The following is a 26,782-nucleotide window of genomic DNA, read 5'->3' as shown; positions in this document are numbered from 1 at the left end:
CCAAATTTCTGTCTTAGTGTTTCCGTGTAGGAGAACAGACAGTTTAACAGATAAGTGGGTGTTAGTCAGCAAAGCAGATAAGTAACAAGGGGCAGTAACAGTGAGGGACGGTGGCACAAGAAAATAAAGAAAACACCACATCAGCAGGGTAAGTGCCAAAACTGTAAATCTTTAATTAGTAGCCTGGGCTATTATTTGCTGAAATCACTGAACTCAATAGGCTTATATTAGGGACAAGCATCTATATGGGACAGACCTTTACTTCATTTTACACAAAACTGTTGCTTAGCAAAGATGGGAAATACGATGAAATTGTTTACTTAAACCAGTATGAATATTACTTGTAAAAATATAAAAATTAGGCTTCGAATAACATATCAATTATGTGTTGTGTTATGACACTTGTTTTATCCTGGTTTATCCTGTTAAAACAATATTATTATGTGGATAAATGTTTTATCAAAAATACTTATGATTCTTTTGATTGGACCCTTATGGACTAAGGGAATATAAATAAATTACTGGGTAATCGAGGAATAGACACATACTCTGACTTAATGACCGCTTCAGAGGAAGGGAGTCACCACTTGTTTTTTTGTCATGCTGGAAAATGCGAATGATTTACAGTCTTTTCTGGTGCTCATGGTTTCAGCAAGATGAACTGAACCAAGCTGACAATGTGTAGCATCTACATTGTGATGAAAGTTTAAACATTTATTTTTAAGTGTGATCTCAGCAGCTAACTAACATTAGCTGAAGTGGGTTTTATACAGCCAAAGAACTTACATAAAAATGAACTGCTTGGCAACCAGACCAGGCATTTAATTGAGCCAGGCCTTTATTTCTCAAAACGTTTCACATTGAGTTTGGTTGAAAAGTAATAGGGGTCTTTATGTGCCTCTGTTTCAAAAGCATTACAGTGACCATAATTCAATGTAAAGCAGGTACTAATGATGCAAATGCAGTAGCATTAAAAGTCTTCTCCAGTATAACATGCATCCTGCCTACATTAGGGTCCACCCTGATGAAACCAAGACAGATGATGCACCGGTATACTGTACTGATAAATGGAGTAGACCAGTGGTTTTCAGACTTTTTGTGGTCAAAATTTCAAGGCACACCTGTATTTTTATCTGTGCACAATTGCTTATATAGCATGTATTATCACTCTTAATATGACATAAAACAATAAAAATTAACAAAAAAAAAAAAAAAAAGACAGGTAGCTTTCGTGATACTGTCTAATGACAGTTTTTTTTCTTTCTTTTCTTCTGGTGGTTGGTCATCTTTGCTGGAGCTTTTTTGTAATTTGCTCCATACAATAAAGTGACTCATTGTCCTACTCACCGCTCTCTCCTTTTTATTGTTATCATCCCGGTAGAGTTTGCCTCTTTATTATGAAATGGGTGTGCACAATATATCGATACAGTCAATTAAAAATGTATTCATAACTTTTTATATAGGCCAAATCGAATATTGCAATAATAATGTGTGGTTATCACAAAATCCCACAGCACACCTGGATTGGCATCATGGCACACCAGTGTGCTGCCGCACACCATTTGAGAACCACTGGAGTAGACTCAGGGTTGGAAATACATTTTTTTGTTCACCTGCTGGTGTGACTCCTGGATTCTAAAATCAACCAGCCACTCAATAGATTACCATTGTTTTTTGGGGTGAGTAGAGTATATCTAGCAGCCACTTGCATATTTTACCAGCATTTGGCTGGTGGTCGGTGCTAATTTCCAATCCTGAGTAGAGGAGTGCATTTTAGGTGTCACCTCACAGTGACACATGTTCAGTGGAACATGTAATTTTTTTTTTTTTTTTTTAAATTTTATATACTTTATTAATCCCCGAGGGGGTTCACTCTGTTGTCAATTACACACAGGTCCGAACACACCCATGCACAAACTGGACCTATACATGCACTAAGTGGAGAGATGTCAGAGTGGGCTGCCCATGACAGTCGCTCCGGGCGGTTGGGGGGGTTTGGTGCCTTGCTCAGGGGCACCTCGGCAGTGCCCAGAACAGAGTGAACTGGCACCAGCTACCAGTCCACCAGCTACCAGTCCACGCTCCATATTTTGGTCCGGACGGGGACTTGAGCAGGTGACCCTCCGGTTCCCAACCCAAGTCCCTATGGACTGAGCTACTGCCGCCCCCCCAAATGTATGTAACCTATGTAACACATATGAAAAAACTGCTGTCGGGGCGTTGGTAGCGTAGTGGATAGTGCCAGCGCCCCATGTACAGAGGCATTGCCTCGCTGCAGCGGCCGCGGGTTCGAATCCAGCTCGCGGCCCTTTGCTGCATGTCAGTCCCCACTCTCTTTCTCTGTCTCCCCATTTCACCCTCTGTCCTGTCAGTAAAGGCAAAAAGCCAATAAAAATAATCTTTAACAAAAAAAAAAGAAAAGAAAAAACTGCTGTCTGAATGACAGCCAGCATTTGTTATCACAGCCTTTAGGCCTTCATTAAACGTGATATTCAAACAAATGAAACAGGTACAGAATCTGAAAGACAAGTTAAACAGAAGGTGTTGTATGATTGCCTTTATGAGATTATCGTGTGTGTAACTTGCTTGTTGTTACTCTTAGAGGGATAGTTCATTTTTTTAAGTGGGGTTGTATGGGGTACTTATCCATAGACAGTATATTACATACTATAGATGTCAGTCAGCACGCTCCAAGTTTGGAGTCTGACACGGAGGCTAGGCAATGTACTACTATAAATGGGTCAGTAAGAAAACATATTTTAGCTACCTAAAAAAAAAAGTCCCACCCAAAAAAAATCAGTTTAAATGTGCGCTATATTAAGAGTATTTTCACCACTTCACCTTTCCTTTAGACAGCCTGTTTGGACAGGAAAGCTGATCACGGCTTCAGTTTCCCATCTATGCTCTCGTCAAAGCTACCAGACTCTGTTGACAAAAACAGTAATTTTAGCCCACTGAAAATGGGAGCTGTTGGTCTACCACTGCTTCGATCAGTTAGTCAGTTTGTGTTATTGTGTCACTTTAGTGAATCTGAACTAACAAAAAGTCACACAGTAAAACAAACAAAGTAACCGTCTGAGACAGAGGTGGACCAGCAGCTCCTGTATTCGGCAATGTTGCTGTTATTCTTATTGGAGTCTGGCTTTTAATTTTTTTTAATTTAATTTTATATACTTTATTAATCCCCGAGGGGAAATTCAAATTTTTTTTTTAAGAGAGTGATATAATGTCTTCATTTTCCTATCGGGAATCACTGTCTGACGTTAAGGTGAAATGGTGAAAATACTCTCATAATAGTGTCCACTTAAACTGATATTGATATTTTTAGGTGTGACTTTTTGGTGGGTAAAATACATTTTGTTGCTTGCCCCTCCACAGCAGTAGATGTTTGACTCCAGCCTGCTTCTCCAGACTGGGGGCTTGACGACTGCCATCTACTGTATGCAATTTACTGTCCATGTATAAATACTCTGAACAACCTCACTTCAAAAAACACTTAACTATCCCTTTGTTCTGTTATTTGACTGTATTTCGGGTAATTATTCTTTTCATAGTGGGAGTAAAGCTGTCACCATGACAGTGTAAAGAACACGTTTCTAAACATTACTAATTAGAAATTACAGTGTTACTGTTTCCAGCTCCCGCCAGATTTCATCAGTTTGTCATCAGTCCACCTTGCGTAAGCTTTCTTCTGTATCTTCATGTTAATGTGTCGATGTCGAAGCACAACAAAACAAAAAACAAACTGGATTACGACTGCAGATTTTTAAAAAATGGCGGTTGATGGTCTCCATGCTGTCCTGTAAATCTTTGCTGTGAGTACTCAACCAATCAGAAATGTTCAGGTAGTGGTTTTGATTGGGTTACTTAACTTTATTTTTTCAAGGTTATTACTTCTGAAAGGCAGTGGATGATGTATATTTGATTTTATACACATTATACTGCAATCGCAGTTACACCTCTGCAGCAATAGTAACTGAGTAATGGAGTCTTCACTGACCTCATATGACAGACCAGACTGGTAGCAGATCAGAGTTGTGAAAATCCCTGCTTCTCCAGAACTTTCTCTCTTTGTTTGTTGAGGATAGTCACATAATCCTGAATAATAGTACCTTCTGCATGCCGTTTGACATTGTGGCAGATGTCCAAGACCACACAGTTATATAGCTGTGTGGATTAACCCTTATAACAATTCACTGGTTGAAGCTCCTCTGCCTACACAACCTGGAACTGTCAAGCCTCAGTTTATCTCAAAATAATGTTTTCTGTATAACTGACAGCTAGAGCGTCTCTTAAAGCCAATTTGTGGGGTTTTTTGTGTCGCAGTAGTCGACCTGCTCATCAATACTTTTGCAGTTCCTTTAAACACTAAATCATAACCTTCAGTTGATGTAAAAGGCCTGCAGGTTAAGTCAAAAGGGTCTACAGTAGTTACTGTTTGACCAAACATTAGAATGGGCAAGAAAGATGCATTTTCTCAGTGGCTGAACATGGTGTTAATTCCAGTGTCAGCATCTGAGAAATGCAGTTTCCTTCCTGGAATTTTCATTCAGTGTGTATTTTACAGTGAGTTACTTTAGAAGAAAATTGAGACACATGTTGAAGCAAACAGGAGAGTCTCAGGTAGAGAAATAACAGCTTTGATCAGCAGTGGTCTCGTTGTAAACCTTTGAACACACATAGTTAAATCTTTAATTATCAGCCGTAGCAGGACAAAACCATGCAGGGTCCTACGCCTGTCAGTTAAAAAGAAGCATAAAGACAGCATGAATTGATGAACCCATCCTGCCCTGTGTGACAGATGGTCATAACAATCAGTAAGAGGTTATAGCCATGTCCAAATGGAGTACCAAACAGTCAGCCTCATGTCAAGGCTTGAGGATCCTGCATTACTGGTTTTGTTTTGGTTCAAAATAGACTATATCCTGACACCTTACTGTTTTTATCCTTGACTGAGTTTCAGACAGTAGTTTTGAAACCGTTTCTGCAGTGCGAAGGCCATCAACATAACATAACTTGTTGGACCTTGCTAAATCTTATTGCCTCATTATTGCTAAGTTGCATTTTGCTTATTTGTTTATGTTTTGAAGTAGTAAAATAATTGATCATCATATGCTGCCTGAAATCAGACAGCATTGTCAACTCATTACACTGTCAAGTCGGTAGAGTGGACAGATTCAAAAGGTCTGGACAACATTCACACAATACATTGTAAAACCTTTAACGCGTTAGCGTTGTTTCTAATGGCCACCAGGGGCAACTCCACTGGTTGTATGCGTCTGATTGTATGTAAGACTATAACTCTCTGGCTACTCTGTCGTTAAACCTCTTAATAACTATTGGGTGTGGTTAGCTGTGTGACGCTAACAGTCAGACCTGTCACTGTATGTGTGTGGGCTGTTTCTCACCAACTGTCACCGGTTTGGAGTTCACACTCCTGCAGCAGCATGATAAACAGAGAGAGCGAGAGCGTGGCAAGGAGGAGCTAAGGAAATCAATTTGCTGCCCAGCTCCACAATGAATTAAGATTTAACCAATTTCAAATAGTTAAAAAAAAAAAAGAACAGAAAAGTTGTGTTCAGACCCCCCTTAAACCTTATATACTTTTATACATTTACTGTATATATAACCATAACTATGTTTGTGTGCATTGAAAAATACTTTGTAGCAAGAGTCATTTATATATAATCCTGAAATACATTTGTGAATCCTTCTGTGTGTATTTATTAATACTGCGATTAATTTGACTCCATACACCTCTGTCAACAGTAGAATCAGGTCTTGTAATTCAGGTTTCGGTCTTTAAGCAGAGTTGTGAAAGACAAACATTATTAGATTTTTAAAAGCCATTTCCTTGTTCAGTACTGACATATTATACTTGCATGGTTGTGTGTACTCTCAGTTTAACAGTATCATACATAGACAAGTGCAGAGGACATTTTGAGTGAATTCACCTACATGTCTACTTTTAAATAATTAAACTTTCATGCTTGAACTGTCATATCAAATGAAGGCAAAAGGCAGAAAAAACATTTGATGCAGTAGACAGTGACACCAGTGTCCGTCCATGAAGTGGTCATTAGACAAAGCAGTGCAAACAAAAGGCAAGCAAACTGGTAGTCACTGTTACTGTTCTTTCTGTCGTATGCTCATTACACAAAGCAACAATGGGCATGCGCAAGTTGAGAAGATTACATCATTGTTTCCCAATCGCTCTGTTTTACACGCCACACATATACACAATTACCAGAGTTTTAAAAGATCTGTACCTTAGAGGCACTTTACAAAATCTCCATTTTAGGGACCTAAAAATCAGTTTGCTTGTGGACAAGAGGCCAAAACGTGGGGGAAAATATGCATTTACAAAATTATCTTTGTAGGTATAAGTATAGATTATTATTATTATAAATTATAGGTATAATTTGTGATTAAAATATTACCGTAGCATATTGGCCACAACTTTGCACAGTGACCTGCCTTTTTTAGGAAATTACTGAGCCATTTTTTAAATGAAACTATATCTTTGTGAGCTGTTTTTAACAATTTGTGTCCTTAGTGTGAACCAGTGGGCTTGGGGCTGAGTGCCACAAACAGGATAGGGAGCGGGAGGTCAGAAAGTCTCTGTAGACAGGCTGACACATTGTTGGTTTTGGTCTTTTCCTAGGGTTTGGCTTATTATTTGATAAGTAGAAACTGTTATTTTCTAAAATGTGAAAAAAATCCCTGCTGCTGATGGAGAGAGGCTTGTTGTCACAATATTTGCATGTAGGGTCTTTTTCCAGGTTATGTAGTGGACAGGCTATAATTAAGAGAGCTCCTGTTTCTGTCAATAATCACTCACACTGGGATCAATGTAGTCCATGAGCAGTGCAGTAAGTAAAACAGGTCTGCAGAAAGCAGCTGGAAGTCATGAGGATTCTATAAAGGCTGAACACTGTAGTTTTCCCAGCAGAAGAAACCTGGTACATGTTGAGAATTTAAATACAGCGGAGCTCGGTTGTCAGGTGGATGGGATCTCCTGCTGGATGCTGACGGTGTGCTTGGAATGATTCAGTGAGAGTGTAGGAGGATAGGAAGGAGGGAGGAGGGAGGCATCACTCAGCAAATTTTCTGCTGTGAGGGAGGTGCAACCGAGGGGAAACCCTGCACTTCACCCCACCCCCTCCTTCTACAGTGGCTGATGATTGAAGGCATAGATTCATTTCCTTGCTGTAATCCTGCCCTCCATTGGCTGAGTGGCTCATTCCATAGCTCGACAGTCGGACCTGCCAGTATGGGCTGCAGTGATTGGTCAGGCTCAGCTGCAGTGAGGATGCAGGTTTCTGGAAGCTCTCTTTGGTGCATTTCTCTGGCTGCTGATACTGATGCCTGCTAAGTAGCAAATCCTGACTGTCTGCTGCGACCATCATTTAATTATCCTCAACATGAGATACTTCCAGTGTGAAATTCTAATTTTGATAAATGAAGAACTAATCATGCCTCAGACGTTAAATGGCAGGAGTTAGACAGGAGGGTTTTGTTTTGATCCTGCTGCATATGATGCCTGTGGATATGAACCTGGATGTCTGTCAACTTAGCAATTTTCAATGAGAAAAGATCCAGTAAGAAGATGAGACGCTGAGCTGGAGCAGTGAAGTGGAAGAAAGTGGAGACGTTGTCCTCAGCTGACCTTTCTACACTTGTTCTGCCAGTTCAGCTCTTGGATTTTTGTGTTTGAGTGGAGGGCACTCACCCAGACACAGTGAGCCCCACTCTGAGAATGGTGCAGGGCATACTGACTTTCCTGTGGCAGAGACTTTTTGGCAGGACGCAGTGTAAGCCTGCTGAAACTCCGTCACCAGGTGAGAAAGAGACTGAGGGTACTGGGAACTGCAGAGAGCTGCAAGCTCGTCTCCAGGAAAAGTCTGCAAACTCATCTGACAGTAAAGAAGTCAGCAAAAGTAATGTTACTCCAAAGAAGACCACAGTATTAATCATGGTTGCACCACCTGCGGATCTTAAACAGGTAAAATACAGCAGGTAGCTGTACCCCTTACTTTTGTTATCCAGTACAACCCATCATCTTGTCAGCATTTTAAATTGTCCTGTAAAATATCTCAACATTGTTGGCTGGCACAAAGTTTCGTTTGACATTTATGGTCCTAATAGCTTAAAAACACCACTGTGCTTAAGCCTTAGAGAGCTGCTAAGCATTGCTGTTGAACATAGTCTCTCAAAGTCAGTGCCCACGGTCATTGAAAATCTGGAAAAGTCATGGATTTTCACAATCACATTTTCCAGGCCTGGAAAAGTCCTTGAATCAATTGAAATCATTGGAAGTCTTTGGAAACTCTTGGAATTAAGTTGTGTATTATGGAATTGTTACAGTAATTTTCTGTGGCTAACCTTCCATGTAATGTAACATAATTGTAAATTAATATTCTTTAGCTGTCGTCTTAACGAAGCTTTAATATGTGTTGATGTGTGACGTTTTGTCTACTATCACGTACATTTGGTCATGTTCTCCCTGGGTTTGTCTCTCCCCTCCTGTATGCCTGCTAGCTGAAGTTATGCTTGAATAGAGCTTGATGTATGAAAAACACCAGGCAAGTATGGGAAGAAATCTTTTTTTTTATTAGGGTCTTTGAAAAGTCCTGGGAAAGTTTGGAAATTTTGTCCATGAAAATGTGTGGGAACCCCGCAAAATGCGGCCCGCAGTCCAGTGGCAGCCCTAAGAATCATTATGTGTGGCCCCTGAACATGCATGCATGATATTTTAATCATCTGTAGTCCATTTCAATACTTTCACTTTCACTAGGTCCATTCATTCACTACACTACTCAGCTACTGCATCTAACTGTGCAAACACGTGTCTGTCATGTTAGGAATGACAACTTGTAAAGCTACTGGTAGCGTTGCAACTAGTGGCACCTTGTGAGTGTTGCGGGAATTCGGTTCTGTCATCAATGCTAGTAGGGTTGCAAAGGTATGAGATTTTCGTGGTGCAGTATGATAACTGTCTCAAAAAATATCAGGGTATTGCGGAGTTACACAATATTATTTTCAGTAACAATGACCCTTAAAGGAAAGAATACAGAAGATTTTTTGGGTTAAACAAATGCTTTATTGTAATTAAAATAGAGATGTCAGTTTTGATTTATTTTGCTTTTGATAGCTCAACACCCATTATCCCACCAGTGTGTGCAGTGCAGTAAACTGAAGAGCAGCAAATTAACCCATAGACCAACATATGTAACTAGTCAAAATATTCTTGGCGATTTACTGTTGACATCCCTAAACTGATACTTGAGAATCTTATCTTACCAGATAATGACGAAAACTCTCCTCACTGACTTGGTCAATCCATGTGAAATTTGGCACAGTGGTAGAGGGTCATGGGAGGATGTGAATGAAGCAATATTACATCAATTGGCCAAAGGGGGGCGCTATAGCAACCAATTGAAAACTTTGAATGGGCATATCTCATGCCCCATATGTCGTAGAGACATGAAACTTTGCACAGAGATGCCTCTCCTCATAACACAAATTTGCCTCAAGAACCCATAACTTCTGGTTATATAGATTTTCCACCATTTTGAATTTTTTGAAAAACACTTAAAATCGATCTCTTCCTAGGAAGTTTGACCGATCTGCATGAAACTCAGTGAACATAATCTAGAGACCAATATCTAAAGTTCCCTCTTGGCAAAAGTTGGAAAANCGCTATAACAACAGAAAAATGCTTAAAAATGGCTAAAATGCGACCGATCGCTGTGGCTCCTCCTGTGGCCGAATGTTTTTTGTTTTTTCTAATTTTGGTATGACTAAGTCATGGTATGGTATGCTGTACATAATCTCGGAAACTGTCAGTGTGTCATTCTGTCAGTCAGTCAGTCATTCTACCAGTGCGCCCCACTTCAATACAACATATAAACACTTTAACTATCTGCCTTTCAACATGCTTCCTCAACTACTAATGTACAGTTTTAGCCCACTAACTATCCCACTATTGGCAATGGTACTACTGTACTTTCAATTAAGCAATCGTACTATCAAATTCACAAAAACTCTGTCTGAATACATTGCTCTTCTTAATGGGTTCACTTGACTATCTAATCTGCAATTTCCTATGACCTGTATCCCAAACACATACCATGTGAAACTGTACGTGGACAACTGTGCACTCAATGGGTATGGACTAGTATTTTTAATTTTTAGAAGTATGTGTAACTGTGGAGGAAGAAAGGGGATGCACATGAGCAGATGAGACTCTGTCTGGCTGCATTTCTTTTTTCAAATGTTGCATTTATTTCTGCAACCCTAAATGCTTGTGCTGTTAGCTAAAGTGAGTGGTTTTGGTGCTCAACTCAGCAGTTTAATGTGGAAGTGAGATGGAAAAGATACTTTATTTTATTTGTGCCGTTTCCTGTGCAGCCCTTAATCTTTTGCTGGCTTCCTAATTAGTCACTCCACCTGCTGTAGACTCTTAGTCTTATTAACCTTTGTTAAGGCAGTGGTGGCCCAATGAGCTAAAAGCTCTTCTCCAGAAAGACTCTGTTCCTTAGTGAAACATCTACACTTGGGCGCTGCCAAGTAAAACTACACTCTTCTTTTGTTCTTTTTACAGCTGTTATTGGATGTGTACCTTTCTCAAGGTTACCTCAGTTGTCAGGGCGTTTCCAAAATGACTGCGTTTCCTTCTCAAACATTTGCAGCTTGAGGCTGAGGCTTTTTTTCCTCTTGCTTCAACAGGTCTCATCAGTTCATAAAAGAGTCAGCACAAAGCTAAAAATGTGTTTTTGCTAGCAGTGTGATGTCCTTTGATTTAGCGCACTTCAAATTGAAAACACATTTGCTTGCATTTTTTAGTCCCTTAATGTAATTTTTAAAAATTTTTAAAAATTAAAGTAACTGGAAATATTAAACACATTTAGAATGAGATGAAATGATTTGACACTCGTGGGGGTAAAGGTCACTGCAATATACACTATGACACTCGGTGTAGAGAATTTATTTTACATTTTTATGTTTCTGAAAAAGACACGGCTCCATCTAACAGCTTAATGTCAGACTAAAAAACTATCTACCCTTGGTCTGCTCACCAATCGCTGAGAACCAAGTCAAGTTACTGCTACCCTAGACTGTATAAATAATGAAAGTAGCCACCATGACGTCACCATATTGGTTTGTGGACTCTCTTTTTTAAGTTGGAGTTTGGTGTCTTGGCCGTCCCTATCTTGAATGTTTGGAGCCAGAAGTAACCACATTTGGACGAGATGGTGGTGCTAACCCTAGAGCTAGCTGCTAGCTTGGTTATCACAGTGCATAAGGGTCCAAGCAGCGACTGCTGTTGGAGCTCTACTGTTTTTACTCACATTCTTTTTTTCCTCTGTGCTATTCCAAACTAAACTTCACAATATCCTGTGACAAATCTCAAATATCCAGTATATTCAACTCAAGTTTAAAAAAATTCATTCAATTTGTATTTCATTCCGTCAAAACCTACTGGCATGTTCCTAGGTGTTTTTGATGATTGTAGATACAGAATGATCAGGTCTATGGATCAGTAGTTTAGTGGTTAGGGGGATGACTTGTAAAACAAAGATTTAGAGTTTAAATCCTGTTCCATCCTGCAGGTGGTCTTAATCTTTGCATTTTCCAGGATAACTTTTGAAAATTTTCACATAGTAGCATTATTTGTGTATTGGTAAACATTGGATGCATTCCAGGTCTTGAACGAAATAAAAATACAATACAAATGTAGTCAAGCAAAACACATTTTCACTGAACACAACATTGAATGTTTTGCTTCTCATCGGTGAAGAAAGAAACAAGCATTCAAAAATACTTGCAGTCTGCTTGGACCCCGATAAATGCTTGCAGCTTTAATAATGCTAATTTTCACTGGTGAAAAACAGGCTTATAATCATAAAAACAAAATGTCCTTACCAGACAAAATGGAATATCTGATTAGGGTCCTTAAGTAAAAAGAGTTGTTGTATTTTTTAATGAAAAGGGCTGTGCAGTTAAAATCATCTCAGAGAAAAGTGTGCGTCATTCAATTGGAAATTGCAGTGATCAGTATCACTGTGTTGAATTTTGTGCATGGTAAGGACTGTGTAAGCAGTTGACTATAAGGCAAACAAAGGTAAGTTGCTTCGTCAACTACTTATCTGCCTTAAAGGTCACCGGTTTTCAAGGCACTGTATTTAACTTAATTTAAATTTTAAAAAATGAACAGTTATGATGCACTCTACACTCTACTCTCAGTCGCCCCCCAGGGTATTTGTGTACTTACCCTTCAGTGTCGTGTCAAAACTCGTGTGAATGTGCTTTCTATGTTTTTATGTGTTTGTTTTTACCTACCTGCAAAGCAAATTTCCCTTTGGGGACAATAAAGTTGAAAGTTGAAAGTTGAAAGTTGGAAGTTGAAGTTGAAGTATATGTGTGTATTTTGAAATGTATACCTACTTTACATATATGAGATAGTCAGTCTACTGTACTGGGCTCTCAGTGTTTAATATCTGTGCTTTAATGACACTGTTTAGGAATATGCCACAAAAAGCAAACAGTCTTTCTTTTATACTGTCCATTTACGTCTTAGTACTTTGAGTTAGACAGCAGAAGAAACCTGATGTGTCTGTGTCTCTATGTCCCAAACGTGAACCACAATGAATATGAGTATTCGGAGTCAAATGGATTACCATCTGAAATGGAAGTCCGTGTTCAAGCCAAGTAAATATTTCCTGTCAAATCAATTGATGATGATGATTGTACATGGAGGAAGGTATGAGTGAAAACATACTTTGCTCTGGTTCTGATGCTGTAAGATTTTTCAGTTATTTGCAGGATAGGGGACAGTTTTACTTTACTGCTGTATCGTGTGGACGATATATCTCAGTGCAATAATGGCGTGACCTGTTATTGCTGATAGCCTTTGTCAAATGATTAACTCTCATTTAGTGTTTTTAGAGGTGGCTTCTCAAATTCTGACTGATATTCTTCCAATGGCTGCTTTGCCAGTGGCAACAAATTATGCAAACGAGGCAACCACATTATGTGGGAAATTGCACTGACATGTCGAAACTGCTTTTTATTTTCTGTCTCTGTGCTGTAATTCGTTAATTTAGGCATATTACTGTCAGGGCCTATAAAGTACTGTGCACTGTCCAGGGGACTGGTTTACTGTCAAAATTAAATGTTATGTATTTACCACAGTTTTCAAACCTTCCAGGCAGACTTTGGTTTCACTTCATTCCTTTGCAGTAAGAGGGACAGCTTAAATAAATGTATACATTTGCTCAAGTAATGTACTGAAGTATAATTTTGAGGTACTTTGTTTTTTACTCGAGAATTTCAATTTTATTCAACTTCACAGTTTCATTTCATAGGGAAATGTACTCTTCTCCACTAGGCTTGGGTGGTAGTGTTGCTTTTTCAACTAAACTGATAGATGCTGTATCGCGGCAATGTATTGTAGTGCACAGCACGCACCACCAGAACTCAGTCCTGTATGGTGGAACAGGCAACTAAGCTGAGAAAGATGCTGACTGCAAGTGGCGGGGATAACGTTACAGGACTAGTTAAAAAAAGTCTCTGCTTCTGTTTGAGAGTATGGGTTTGTCCCAATGATAAAGATGAGCCAGCCAACACAGACAGACCGGTGTGCCCTATTTGCCACAAACACATTGTGGCTAGCCACATGAATGTATGAAACTGACAGTCTGCCACTACCTATAGCACATCGTCTTCCTGTAGCCCCCTATTGTGTTGGCATCTGCCACAGTGTGTCATCAAGTCCTCAAGCAAGAATCTGTGGAAGAAGGGCACTTATTTCCTATCTATTCATTATATGGGCCATAAGTATTTTTAAACCAGCAAGACTTGTCTAAGTAGGCTAATTGCATATTATACAACAGTTAGTTCCGGTCCTGCAATCTGATTGGTCGAGAGACAGTAAAACCGTGACGAAATTGGAGTACAACATCACGGTTATTTCACTGTGTATGTATCACTCCGCCTCACAGCTGATTGCAATCAACAATCAAATCAAAACTGACGGTTAGTGTCAGTTAGGTCAGCAGTTGCGTTGTAGGCTAATTAATTCATCCACTGTCAAACAGCCAAAAATATGGATTTATTTCCTAAAATAAGTTTTGAATTGAACTATGAATGGTCATCAGAGGAAGATGAGGGAGAGGAGAAGCTGAATCCATCTGAGCACACATCCAGGTTTGTCAGTGTTTCATCAGCGGAGACTTGGAGAAAAGCAACATACTGTCAGATCAGAAGGCAGAGTCGGCTGTGCCTGTGAAGCCACAGTCCACCATGCAGTCACCAGAGACTTATTTCACCGGCTGCACAATTAATGGAAACGTGCAGATAAATGTGTATAAAGAGTAAGTGCCTGGTGCACCATGTCTGCGTTACATAGCAACGGTGACAGCAGAGTCGGCCTGCGGCCTTGTGCCTACGACCGAATCACAGCCGTGACGATATCACAGTACAACATCACTCCCTCTCGTGTGATATCGCTTAATTAGACACACAGTATTGTAGGCAAGATAATGTCATACATGCTACAATGACTCAAGCTTTTATGTTTTTGCTGTTGTTGTCATAGACGACCCCTCCGCTCCTTCTTGAACATTGTATATCCTTATGTTCTCCCATCGAGCTCTCCCTTTTTGGTCGAGTAGTTGATTCATTACTGTTATCATCTTGCTTAACACTTTTTCAGCGTTTTGAACGCAGTCATCCACCTTTTTGATTTGTGTCTCTGCCTGCGCTATTTTTTGACGTTGGTGAGATTGGATATGACTTTGTTTAACTGTTGTTTTGTGTCTTTGCGAAAGTCCTGTATTTCCTCCAAAATTCTTGTTAAACTTGTCACCTCTCTTGCGTTAGCTTCCCCGTCTTGTATCCCTGTGGGAGAGCTGTTCTTCGTATTTTCCCTGGTGGCTGGCTCTTCAGCGGTGCCTTTCCTGTTTCCATCCTTTTTCCCCATTCTTGCCCCACTTCAAATTCAAATGTTATGGAGCAATTCTGTTTTTGACGGGGCAAAATACGTGTTTTCTCAAGGGAGCGTTTGCTTTAGGCTGCCATTTTGGGTGATGACATCACCAGAACCTCCAGCTACACTGTACATCTCAACTAACAGCTATTTTCATTATAGATTTTTCTGTCAATTGTTCCTCTGATTTATTGATTTATCTTTATCATTTAGTCTGTAAAATAGTGGAAAATGCTCACCGCTGTTTCCCAGAGTCCTAGATGACACCATTAACTGTCTTGTTCAATGGATTGATTAGATGTATATTTTTTTCTGATTAATTACAATTATCATTAATATCTATTATTATAGTTTTAAAGGTGTATTTAAACAGTGATTGTGGTATTGCAACTTTTACTTCAGTAAAAGATCTTAGGTCTTCTTTCGCTACAACCGTTGAATTACCATGCTATGTTAACGTATTGTACTGCATTACAACTTTAAAAGCAGATGTTAAGGGCTAAAGCATGCAGAGCTGCTGCTCTAATCCTTTATGTAGTTTTTTTCTGTGAAATGTTTCTCAAACAGTGGCCTGTGGACTGCTTTCCATCCCGTGAGCCCAGTGGTGCACATGGTTGAGTTTTTTCTCATGCTCAGTCACTTTTCCCTCCTTACTAGCAGAGCAAATCATTTGGCAAAGTATTGCTCAGGTGCATTCTGGGAGAACAAACATGGAGCTAGATTTCCTCTCTGGCCTGCACAGCCAGCTGTTCCTTCTCTTAGGCGTCCCGTTCCTGTCAGTGGACTGTATTCATGCTTCAACTAACACTAATTCCTTGTAGAAATCCTTCCAGTTGGCTTGGCAGGCTATATTGGCAGAAAGTGCTGTGGACTGTCTAAGATTACAAATAACCCCGTATGTGTGATGGCTGTAAAGTGGTCTAAACTGCAGACTGAGTCAACAGTGCACAGATGGCAGATGAGGGAAGCTTCCATGCGCTGACCTTCGGTTTGTCACATCAATCTGCTATCTTTGATAACAGTGGTGAATTAGTTCACGTTATTATCCTTTACAGATGATGTTGCTGTACATACAGCTAATGCATCATGATTACTGAATCAAAAATGAACCGAGAATTCAGTCTCTCAAAGGTTTTTCCTGTCTCTTTTTCATTGCAGAAAATAGTGAAAGCAGGAGACAAAGACCTGGACGGACAGTTAGACTTTGAGGAGTTTGTTCATTATCTCAGAGACCATGAGAAGAAGCTCCGGCTGGTCTTCAAGAGTCTGGACAAGAAGAATGATGGTGAGGAATCTTGCTACAACTTATGACTTTTAAAGTCTGCTGTATGGTATTGAGAACAGGTAGGACCAATTCATTATCACAAAAACATAAAAGGTTACTCTAGTCACTTAGTATTACATGCAGTGGCATGCAAAAGTTTGGGTACCCCTGGTCAAAATTTTGTTTACTATAAATAGTTAAGTGAGTAGAAGATGAAGTGATTTCCAAAAGGAATGAAGTTAAAGATGAAACATGCTTTTCAACATTTTAAGCAAGATTTGTGTTTTATTTTTCTTTTGTACAATTTGAGATTGAAAAAAAGGAAAGGAGCATCATGCAAAAGTTTGGGTACCCCAAGATATTTGAGCTCTCAGACAACTTTTTACAAGGTTTCAGGCCTTATTTAGCTTGTTAGGACTATAGCTTGTTCACAGTCATCATTAGGAGAGGCCAGGTAATGCAAATTTCAGAGCTCTATAAATATTCTGACTCCTGAAACCTTGTCCCAACAATCAGCAGCCATGGGCTCCTCTAAACAGCTGCCTAGTACTCTGAAAACTAAAATAACTGATGCCCACAAAGCAGGAGAAGGCTGTAACAAGACAGCACAATGTTTACAGGTGGCTTTTTCCTCAGTTCCTAATGTAATTAAGAAATGGAAAATAAGAGGAACTGTGGAGGTCAAGTGGTGTTTATTTACCACAACCAGGAAGGAACAGCAGTCTTTAGAATAGTTGGGTACATATGGAAGCCCAGGTAAGATGAGTTGTAAATATAAGGACAAGTGTTTGGGTGTGTGGCTTATGCATATAGACGCACACCAGTCTTCACAAAGGGAACAGAGGAACTGAACTAGATTGAGCAGAGGACAATCTCTCTTCTTTACGTGGGAGAATTACCAGTTTTATACGTCTCCTTTGCATTTCAGTGTTTGTGTATGGTATATGAGCAAATGATCCCCTAATTCTAATGTTTTTTCAGTTTAAATCTAATTCCAAATCTCAACATTTTCATTTATTTTAATGGACTGATGGCAACACAATGCATACATTACTCATGACTCACAGACAATAAGGTCTGCGTTATAAAAACAAACAAACAGAAAATTGGGGCAAACCTGACCTGATACAACTCGAGGGAATTTTGAGAAATTACAGCCCGACCTGAACCTGGCTGTGGGACGGGCTGAATTGGGTTTGGGTGGAGAATCAAAGATCTAAAGACCATCCCTGTCTGGTGAATGCCCACACCTTTCAAACTTCTCTCCCTCAGTTTGTAATGCTGACTTTCTGTTATTGATTTCTAGATTTCATAATGAAGCCGAGATAACCCTGATTTCATCATCAGGGTTATTTTCTCAGACTTGACAAAGCTCCTCCAGAGATTCAAGACATTATACAACTGCTTTTACATCACTCACTGTGACTAGTAAACTGACCTCTATGTCTAAAATTAGTGGACTTTAAGTTTGATTAGTTGATGACTAATTTCTTTCTGTGGTGCAGGCCGGATCGACTCACAAGAAATCATGCAGTCTCTGCGTGACCTGGGAGTGAACATCTCTGAGGAACAGGCTGAGCAGATTCTTAAAAGGTCAGAGTAATGCTGTGATCCCCAGATTCACAAACTGAACAGATTCACAATTTTTTTCAATCTGTGTGTGTGTGTGTGTGTGTGTGTGTGTGTGTGTGTCTCTGTGTCTCTGTCTCTGTGATGTCTCCCATCTCTTTCTCTTGCGTAGTGCATGTCACATTTTAACGCATGTGATCTGATTCACGGCGGCTATTGTATACTCCCTCTTAATAACTACAGAAAGCAGTTAGGTGACAGTCCGACTACTTTTTCCTCATATCTGTTAATGAGGTTAAAGTGGCACTCTTTTCTTTAGTCTCTCACAGGTTACTGTAAAGGCTGCAGCAGCACAATCCTAAATACACAGAGATTAATCACATTCTTTCTTTTAAGTAACACTGTAGCAAATGTGTCTCTTAAAGGGTAAGTTCAGTATTTTTCAACCTGGACACTATTTTCCAATGTTTTTGTGTCTAAGTGACTAATGGGAACAAATTTGGTCCAGTATTAAGAGAGGGCTGCAGCCGGCAGCATCGAAACAGGCTGCAATATGACCACTGGGGGCATATGACACTGTCAATGTATGTCCAATAAAAGTGCTTGTTTTTGCCACTTACTAGCTCAGATTGTTATTTTAATTGTCTGACAACTTTGTCTAACTAGAAACAGCCCCGAAATCGCTATTACCAAATCCACCAGACTCCATTTGTCATTTTATCATCATAAATCCAACTTCATTAGAAACAAATACAACTAACAAAAGCCATTTTGGTTTGTCTTTCCACTGTTTTAACAGTCAGCAACTCTGGTCTGGTTGAAATTAACCATTAAGTCACCCATTAAAATCTATAAATATGCTGGCTCTATACACACTGAAATTACTGTTTATTGAAAGGAGTCTGCTGAGTTTGGCAACTGTGATTTTGGGGCTGTTTCTGGTTAAACTAAAATGGATCTTACGCTTTAACCAAAAGGTCTTTCTCTGTAGGGATCCTTTACATAATGTTGTCAGACACTTAGAATAACAATCTGAGCCTGTCAGTGTCAAAATCAAGCACTTATAGTGGACATACATTGACAGTGCGAACATGCCCTGAGTGGTTACATTGCAACTTGTTTTGTGGCTGCCAGCTGCAGCCCTTTTGCTCAATACTGGACCAACTAGTCTCCATTAGTGATCGAGACACAAAAACATGGGAAAATGGAAACCAGCTAAATATCAAGCAAGCATCACTGTTTCCCACAGAATGAGTGTGTGTGTGGTGGTAGCTGACAACAGTGGGCGGGCGAGCATGAGGCGACAGCAAACTTTGTTGGTTTTTTTTATCTTTTCTTTTAATTACTTCTGTCTCTTTGTATCATTGTGTGTCCCATTTCTTCTGAGGTTTTTGTTCTCCATTAGTTCTTTTTTTCCTCAGCAGCAGTTTGTCAGGATGGATAACTGATCTGTCAAGCTGTTCAGAGCTGATCAGATCAGAGAGGAGCAGCTGCTGCTGTGGTTCTTTCCTTCACTGTCCTGTCCCATTTTAATCAATAGGAAGATCTTTAACATAATGGCAGCCTACGTCTGAATGACAGAAAGCCATCACTTTAACTGATCCATGAAGCATCCATAGTGCCTGTCACTACACATGTGAACTATCGAGCTGTTCTGTTTATCTAGGAGTAGTATTTGTTTAGTTCCTCTAACCTCCTGTTTGTCTGTCTGTCTGTCTGTCTGTCTGTCTGTCTCCTCTCTCTGGCTGGTCTCAGAATAAGGAGGGGTCATATCTGGGCCCCTATCTTGTAGTAAGTAGTAGCTTCTATAGTCTGCTTGCTCGGCCAGTGCTACCCTGATTGCTGCCTCGTCTGTCTAATTCAGTTACCAGCTGCAATTTTTTTTTCCTTTCAGATTTTTCAGATGAAAAATGCAACAATTTGATAATTGTCAAAACAAAGCTGCTGTGATTATGACTCAGTTGTGATACAGAGTGCCCAAGTAAAGCATCCTGCTACAACAGAATGCATATAAACTCATAAAGGAAGCCATGAGACCAAGTGTTAGCATTGTTGAGAAGTAACAGTGCATGTGAGCTGACAGCTTGTCCTTTCTGATGTTTAAAATGGTCATATTTGTAATAGTTTGTATTTCACATCCCCAGTATGGATAAAAATGGCACAATGACGATTGACTGGAACGAGTGGCGAGATTATCACCTCCTCCATCCAGCAGACAACATTCCCGAGATCATCCTCTACTGGAAACACTCCACGGTACACACTCCTCTTTCTCTCTGCTTCAAAGCAAGGGCAACAAACATTAAGAGTAGAACCCTAGTCAAAGTCTCATCTTTCCTATTATAGTGTATTTGTGTGGACGATGCGTCAGACAAAGAAGTCAAAACATTCAACATGGCTGCCAGACTGTTAGAAAAATTAAAGGTCCAGTGTAGGGAGATAGATTAGCATAAATGGAATGTAATATAATACATTTAATTGTCATTAGTGTATAATCACCTTAAACTAAGTATAGTTGTTTTTTGTTATCTAAGAAGAATAGGTAGTGTACATTTGCTTATCTACAGTATTGAAAAAAAATGCAACTGGACAGAAAATCTCAACTTTGTAGTTATTTTCAGAAAGGAGACTTTTTACACACACTTCATCAAAAAATGGTTTCAAGTTTCAAATATAATAATAAAAGGTTTGTTTAACCACAGATAACCCTTACATATTACTTCCTTTAAGGGTCATTCTGACAGATGAAAATAATGATAATAATTCTGTAATACTGTGATACCGTAAAACTGCAATATTTTCTGAGATGGTTATTGTTCCGTGAAAATCTCCCTACTTTAGAATGAGCTGTTTATATTTGCATATGAGCCAGTCCTCTTCTGCAACTTCACCACTAGATGCCACTGAATCCCTACACACTAGACCTTTTATAGGCACTCATAAAGGTATAGTGCAAGTTGGATCATACTTCTTCTATTTTTTTTTTTAGCTTGAAGGAGCAGCAATGTATCCGTAGATTATAAAATCAAACAATTCAGTAATATACAGTAAAAGTTAATAAAATGACTGGACAAAAAAATCATAATAATATTTATGGGTATATTATCATTATTATAAAATCACCATTAGCACAAGTCTCAATATGTGTGTCACCAGTAAATCAGACTGAATATGCCAGCTTGAAAAGGTGCGTTTTCAGACGGGATTTGATGGTGGAAAGGTAGTCAATGTTGCAGATGTCATGGGAGAGAGAGAGTTCCAGATGCAGGGGCCAGAGTGGCTGAGGGCTCTTGAACCCATGGTGAGTTGGATTGCAGTAGAGGATCTAAGAGTACAGGAGGGTGTGTAGATATGAAGGACTTCAGACAGGTCGGAAGGGGCTTGATTATGAAAGGCCCTAAAGGTGAGAAACAGAATCTTGAAATCGATGCGATATTTAACAGGAAGCCAGTGAAGGTGCTGGAGAATGGGAGTGATATGATCTGTGGAGGGGGTTCTGGTAAAGATACGGGGGGCTGAATTCTGGACCAACTGGAGTTTATGAAGACACTTGAGAGGGAGACTAAAGAGGACAGTATTGCAATAATCAATACGAGATGTAACCAAAGAACGATCGAGGATAGCAGCGCTCTGAGTTTAAAGTGACAGGAGAAGACGATTAATATTTCGTAGATGAAAGTATGCAAAATGAGTAACATTATTGATGTGTGCCTCAAAGGACAATGTACTGTCCAGGATGACACCCAGACTCTTAACCTGAGGGGATGGATGGACTTTGGAGTTGTCAGCGGTTGGAGACAAACTGTGTGGTTTAGCCAAAGTAGATTTAATATCCACAAGGAGAACCTCAGTTTTATCACTGTTAAGTTTTAGGAAGTTGCATGAAAGCCAATCATTAACTGAATCCCTCTGCTTCCTTCTCAGATCTTGGATGTTGGGGAGAGTTTGTTGGTGCCTGATGAGTTCACAGCAGAAGAAAAGAAAACAGGAATGTGGTGGCGACACCTAGTGGCTGGAGGAGGAGCTGGTGCTGTGTCTCGAACCTGCACAGCACCTCTGGACAGGCTTAAAGTACTCATGCAGGTAAAGCACAAGACACTGCTGATGAATTTGGGAGTACTCTCAGGCAGGAACGTTTTTATTATCGACAAACTGTACAAAAGGAAGTGGATTAGCAGTCACAGTGTGAATACATGCCCATTGTTTGTTCACTTTCTGGCCTCCCCAGGTTCACGCTTCCAAGAGCAACAGCATGCGTATCACTGGAGGCTTTGTCCAGATGATCCGAGAAGGCGGTGTGAGGTCACTGTGGCGAGGCAACGGCATCAATGTCATCAAAATTGCCCCCGAGTCTGCTATTAAGTTCATGGCCTATGAACAGGTACGCACCAATACAGCCCCCAGTTAGCCGTTTATTCCTGTCACATTTTGACACTTTGTTGCTGCTAACAAAAAAAGAATGTCCTGTCTGTCAGATAAAACGATTAATTGGAAGTAACCAGGAGACATTGGGCATCACAGAAAGACTGGTGGCAGGCTCTCTGGCTGGAGCCATTGCTCAGAGCAGCATCTACCCCATGGAGGTGAGAGACCAAATAACACATAGATTAAAACCAAATTTTTAAGTAAGACCTTACTTAAAAAGTAATTTTAATGGTTGTACTCATTCTGTTAAGTTTAGGCATCAACTCATGACTCATGCTATTGGTATGAAGAAATGTCCAAGTGGATTCTCTTTGTTTTGTGACTGACTGCCCATTTTAACTTTTAGCCTTGAACCCATCATGTGAAACTGTACTGTGACCTCTTATCTGGAGGAAATCAGATCTTCAGACTCACAGACCTGAGGTTCATGACACACAACGTAATTTTCTATGAAAGATAATGCACGGCATATATGTATGATAGTAATCCATTTTTGTTCAAGTATGAAAGATTTTCTTCAACTCTTGGACAACAAAGTGGTGGTTTCTTTCATCTGTCAGAAGGCCTTACATCACGTCCTGTCCACTCAGGTGTTGAAGACACGGTTAGCCCTGAGGAAGACAGGCCAGTACTCGGGCATCTTGGATTGTGCCAAACAGATCTTTCAAAAGGAGGGCGTGGCTGCTTTCTACAAGGGCTATGTCCCCAACATGCTAGGCATCATCCCCTACGCTGGCATCGACCTTGCTGTCTATGAGGTGTGTGCTTGTTGTCAAGGGATAACTTCTCTTTTTATGCCTCCGCACCATGGCAGGAGGCATTATATTTTCAGGTAGTCTGTCCATCCATTCGTACGTACGCACATGCATACCTCCCATACTGGTGAAGGTAATTTCTCAGGAACACCTTAAGGTAATTTCTTCAAATATGGCACAAAGGTCCACTTGGACTCAAAAATAAACTGAGATAAAGATAAACTGATTAGACTTAGGTGGTCAAAGGTCAAGGTCACTGTGACCATCCATCTATTTCCATTTCCACTGTGAAAAGTTGTGGAGTGTACCAATAGAACTGTTCCTTACCGTCGCAATTTTTAGTCACCCCTCAGTTCAGGTACCTAGCACACAGATCTGGTACTAAAAGGTGGACCTGTAAACACAGCAGTCCCTTTATTGGTCAATAGAGGGCAGTTGCTCTTGCTCAGGGCTGAGTTTTGGCTGGTTTGAGGCTTATGTAACCACTGTTCATACTATGGCAAGTCTTACTATATTAGTAAACTATAACTATAAAATGAAAGGATGTTTTCCTGCCTCTCGCAGCAGCTGTAGACTGGGAAAAAATAATTCACTGGGCTGACTACAGGCAACTTTTAAGGTTGAACATTTACATTTAATGTTACTCGATGCACATGTTGATGACGTGAATCCATCAGCACACCTTAAATATGACAAGTTTGACCATTCCATTAGTTTTTATTGTCTCTCTTTGACATACACTTTTAGTATTGAGTGGATATTCAAGCGTTAGAAAAAAATAAATAAAATTTGACCAGATTATGTGAACTGCATATATTCTAATCCTCACTCATTACAAATCCACTATTTTTAAATTTCCCTTTGAGATACTCTCACTGCAGCCTCTTCGTCTTTGCTCTAAAAATGTTGGTGTGTAACTTGTTCTGTGGACGATAAATGAGGTGCAGATTTCTGTCTGTGTAACTGGTAATGAGGAAATACAGCAAGTGCTGGACAGAGCAGTGAGTAACAGCAGTCCCGCCCACATTTAAGAGTACTGTTTGTGGTGGAAATGCTAATCGGACCTAGTACCACGTCTGAAGGGTCACTTTTGGTTCCAAAGGTATTATACCAAAAGTGTTTGATGGAAACGGGGCTAATATCTCAAAAAGGCCTTGAGGAAATTTCCTCCATTTTGGCACAAATGTCAACTTGGACTCAACCATGAACTGATTAGAGTTTGGTGGTCAAAGGTCAATATCACTGTCACCTCAAAAAATATGTTTTTGGTCATAACTTAAGAATTCATACACTAAACATGACAAAATTTCACACAAATGTCTAAAAGAATGAAATGATGAATTGATGACATTTTATATCCAAAAGGTCAAAGGCCTGCTTCACTGTAACATCATAAAGTTATGCAAAAACACTTGCTTAACATCATATCTCAGGAACAGAAGGGGAGACAGTGGTCAGATACTGAACTGGTGACACTAATCTTGGGTGTCCACCTTGAAACTGTGTATAGATCTTTTGTGCTGTTGGGGGTAAGATGTGTGTGAAGCATCGATGATTTAGAATTTGTAACTTCTTTGCAGCAACATCCATAGTCATGTCTGAAACTTGACTGGTTGGTAGAGGCATACAAACACGAGGTGGTAATTCTAGTTTTTAGTTGACTCTGACACCTTTGCTCTCTTCTCGTCTATCAGACTTTGAAGAATTCCTGGCTGCAACGCTTTGCCACAGACAGTGCTGATCCAGGAGTGTTTGTGCTCCTGGCTTGTGGCACCACTTCAAGCACGTGTGGCCAGCTGGCCAGCTACCCATTGGCCCTGGTCAGGACTCGAATGCAGGCACAAGGTAGGTGATTACAGAACACTGTTGCACTGTACAGTTGCTGTCTATGAAAAGGACAAAAAGATATGATAATGGGTTTGAAGTACACCTCAATTCTTTGATTACTCATTAGTTGGTCAGTTTATTAGAATGATTGGTGAAACACAGTAATCAAAACCTGTACATGATGATGTTAAAATGTTTTTATATTTGATGTACTCCTGACAGTAGAACGAGCCATAATAAAGGTATACACTTAAAGTATTTAAGTATTTAAAGAGATATTTTTCAAGAATTCTACTGTATAAGTAAGAAACAAGCCAAACGTTAATGCACGTAATGATCAAGTATTTTCACTCTGTGAAGACATACCTGGAATACAGTGTTTTAATCATTGCTCCGAGCTCCTCCTTCTTGACTGGCTGTAGAGGGACCATGTCTGTGCATAGGTGGACTGTTATTACGTTTGTAATGTCGCTCCTCTGCTTGCTTTTTCTGCCACATGCAGTGCCTTGAGCAAATGCCGCTACAATAGATGTCTGACGCTTTGGTTTCGCCGTTTCATTGGTGCAACTGACAGCCTTGAATCCGCCCCCATAACTGCGTATTTCAATACACGTTTCCTCCTGAGATGATGATGAATTAAGTTACTGGTGTTACCATCACTGGCAACAACAGCAGTCCGACAAACTAATGCTCCTCTCTTGTGCACAAGGTCTTCTGGTGCATCTCAGGGTCTCTTTCTTCAACCTCCTCCTCTCTTTTCTGTTCCCCTTAATGCACTGCAGCTTCTTCCAGTTGTTAACAGACTGTGCTGCTAACTAGCTAGCTGGTGAGCTATACCCAGCATGCTGTTCTGCAGTCTAATTCTGTAAATGTACAGTTTTTAAAGTTACAAATAGTGTATTTGTCACATGTTGTGTGCCATGGGGATTCCCACTTTCAGAGAGTTAGTGTGGGTTAATATTTGCTTTGTTCTTAAGTTATAACGATTAGTAAGAAGGGTATGCAGTTGATAATGGTCCCCTCTCCCATTTCACACAGTGTGTCATTACTATAGTGCTCTTTTCTGTTTACTAACGCAGTCTAGCACCTGTATAGCACTATGCAGTGGTATAACGCTAAAAATTCCTATCACGTGGAAAATAAACCAGTATATTGCCCAGCACTAGTTTCAACTTGAATGTCACTGGTTCATGAGAAGGTTTCAGTTAATCAGATTTTATCATTACCATACAAAAAGCCCCCTACACTGCCATGTAAGGTTTCTTTTTTCATTCATAAAAGCATCCCACAAGAAAACTGCTAAATTCCATAAGTCCTCTTAAATTACATGTACGTGCCAATGAAGACTGATTCCATTGGTACAAGTGGTTCTTGCATTAGGTCCATTTTCTTTATTTTCTTATTTACCGTAAATAATTAAATTTAGTTCACTTTTTGTCCAATCTAAAGCCAATTATTTGCTGGTACTGAGGCCATGATATTACAGACCACTGTACAATTATACTGTTTCAGCTCTTATCCTCAACAGGACAGAACACTGAGTGTTATACAAAAGGGGATAAAATCAACATTATAGCTACATTTATTTGTTTCCACTACATGAGGTATCAAGCATCAAGTGTTTCACCATTTGTTTTCATGCACAACCAGTTTAGTGAGGTGTAAAAATACTTGACCTTTCAACTATTTTAGAGATTTGGGATTTGAATTTGAATTAAATTGGCTTAAAGTGCCTTAAAGACAGCGAGTGGATTTAGTTGATAGAATGATTGTTACAGTGGAATCAGACGAGAAGAGAACAGCCACAGATATAACAAATCATATTTTCATAAAGTTGAATAGCTTCAGTTAATTCATTTAATCTGCAGTATTAGTGATAGAAAATAGCTGACTAATTCTGTGGCATTTACAGCAATCTTTAATATGTGCTCTCTCCCTGTTAAATAAACC

The 26,782-nt window shown here is 39.8% G+C and overlaps 1 protein-coding gene and 1 long non-coding RNA gene across 2 annotated transcripts in view; one reads left to right on the top strand and one right to left on the bottom strand.

Annotated features, from left to right (window-relative positions):
* Positions 1 to 26,782, bottom strand: part of LOC126395185 (uncharacterized) — a 523,086-nt gene that overhangs the window by 261,567 nt on the left and 234,737 nt on the right. The gene's annotated exons all lie outside the window — the stretch shown is intronic.
* The window catches only part of slc25a25b (solute carrier family 25 member 25b), a 32,405-nt gene that overhangs the window by 988 nt on the left and 4,635 nt on the right, over positions 1 to 26,782 (top strand). Inside the window, exons 2-9 of the mRNA XM_050052404.1 lie at positions 16,151 to 16,277; positions 17,762 to 17,849; positions 19,970 to 20,081; positions 21,750 to 21,908; positions 22,054 to 22,206; positions 22,301 to 22,408; positions 22,841 to 23,008; positions 24,700 to 24,850. Coding sequence (XP_049908361.1) covers positions 16,151 to 16,277; positions 17,762 to 17,849; positions 19,970 to 20,081; positions 21,750 to 21,908; positions 22,054 to 22,206; positions 22,301 to 22,408; positions 22,841 to 23,008; positions 24,700 to 24,850 — 1,066 coding nt within the window. The remainder of the gene's footprint in view (positions 1 to 16,150; positions 16,278 to 17,761; positions 17,850 to 19,969; positions 20,082 to 21,749; positions 21,909 to 22,053; positions 22,207 to 22,300; positions 22,409 to 22,840; positions 23,009 to 24,699; positions 24,851 to 26,782) is intronic.

Source organism: Epinephelus moara, chromosome 9 (assembly GCF_006386435.1).
Source record: "Epinephelus moara isolate mb chromosome 9, YSFRI_EMoa_1.0, whole genome shotgun sequence".
NCBI classification, from domain to species: domain Eukaryota; kingdom Metazoa; phylum Chordata; class Actinopteri; order Perciformes; family Serranidae; genus Epinephelus; species Epinephelus moara.
Note: the sequence above shows the minus strand (reverse complement) of the source record. Positions and strands in the feature narration are given on the sequence as shown.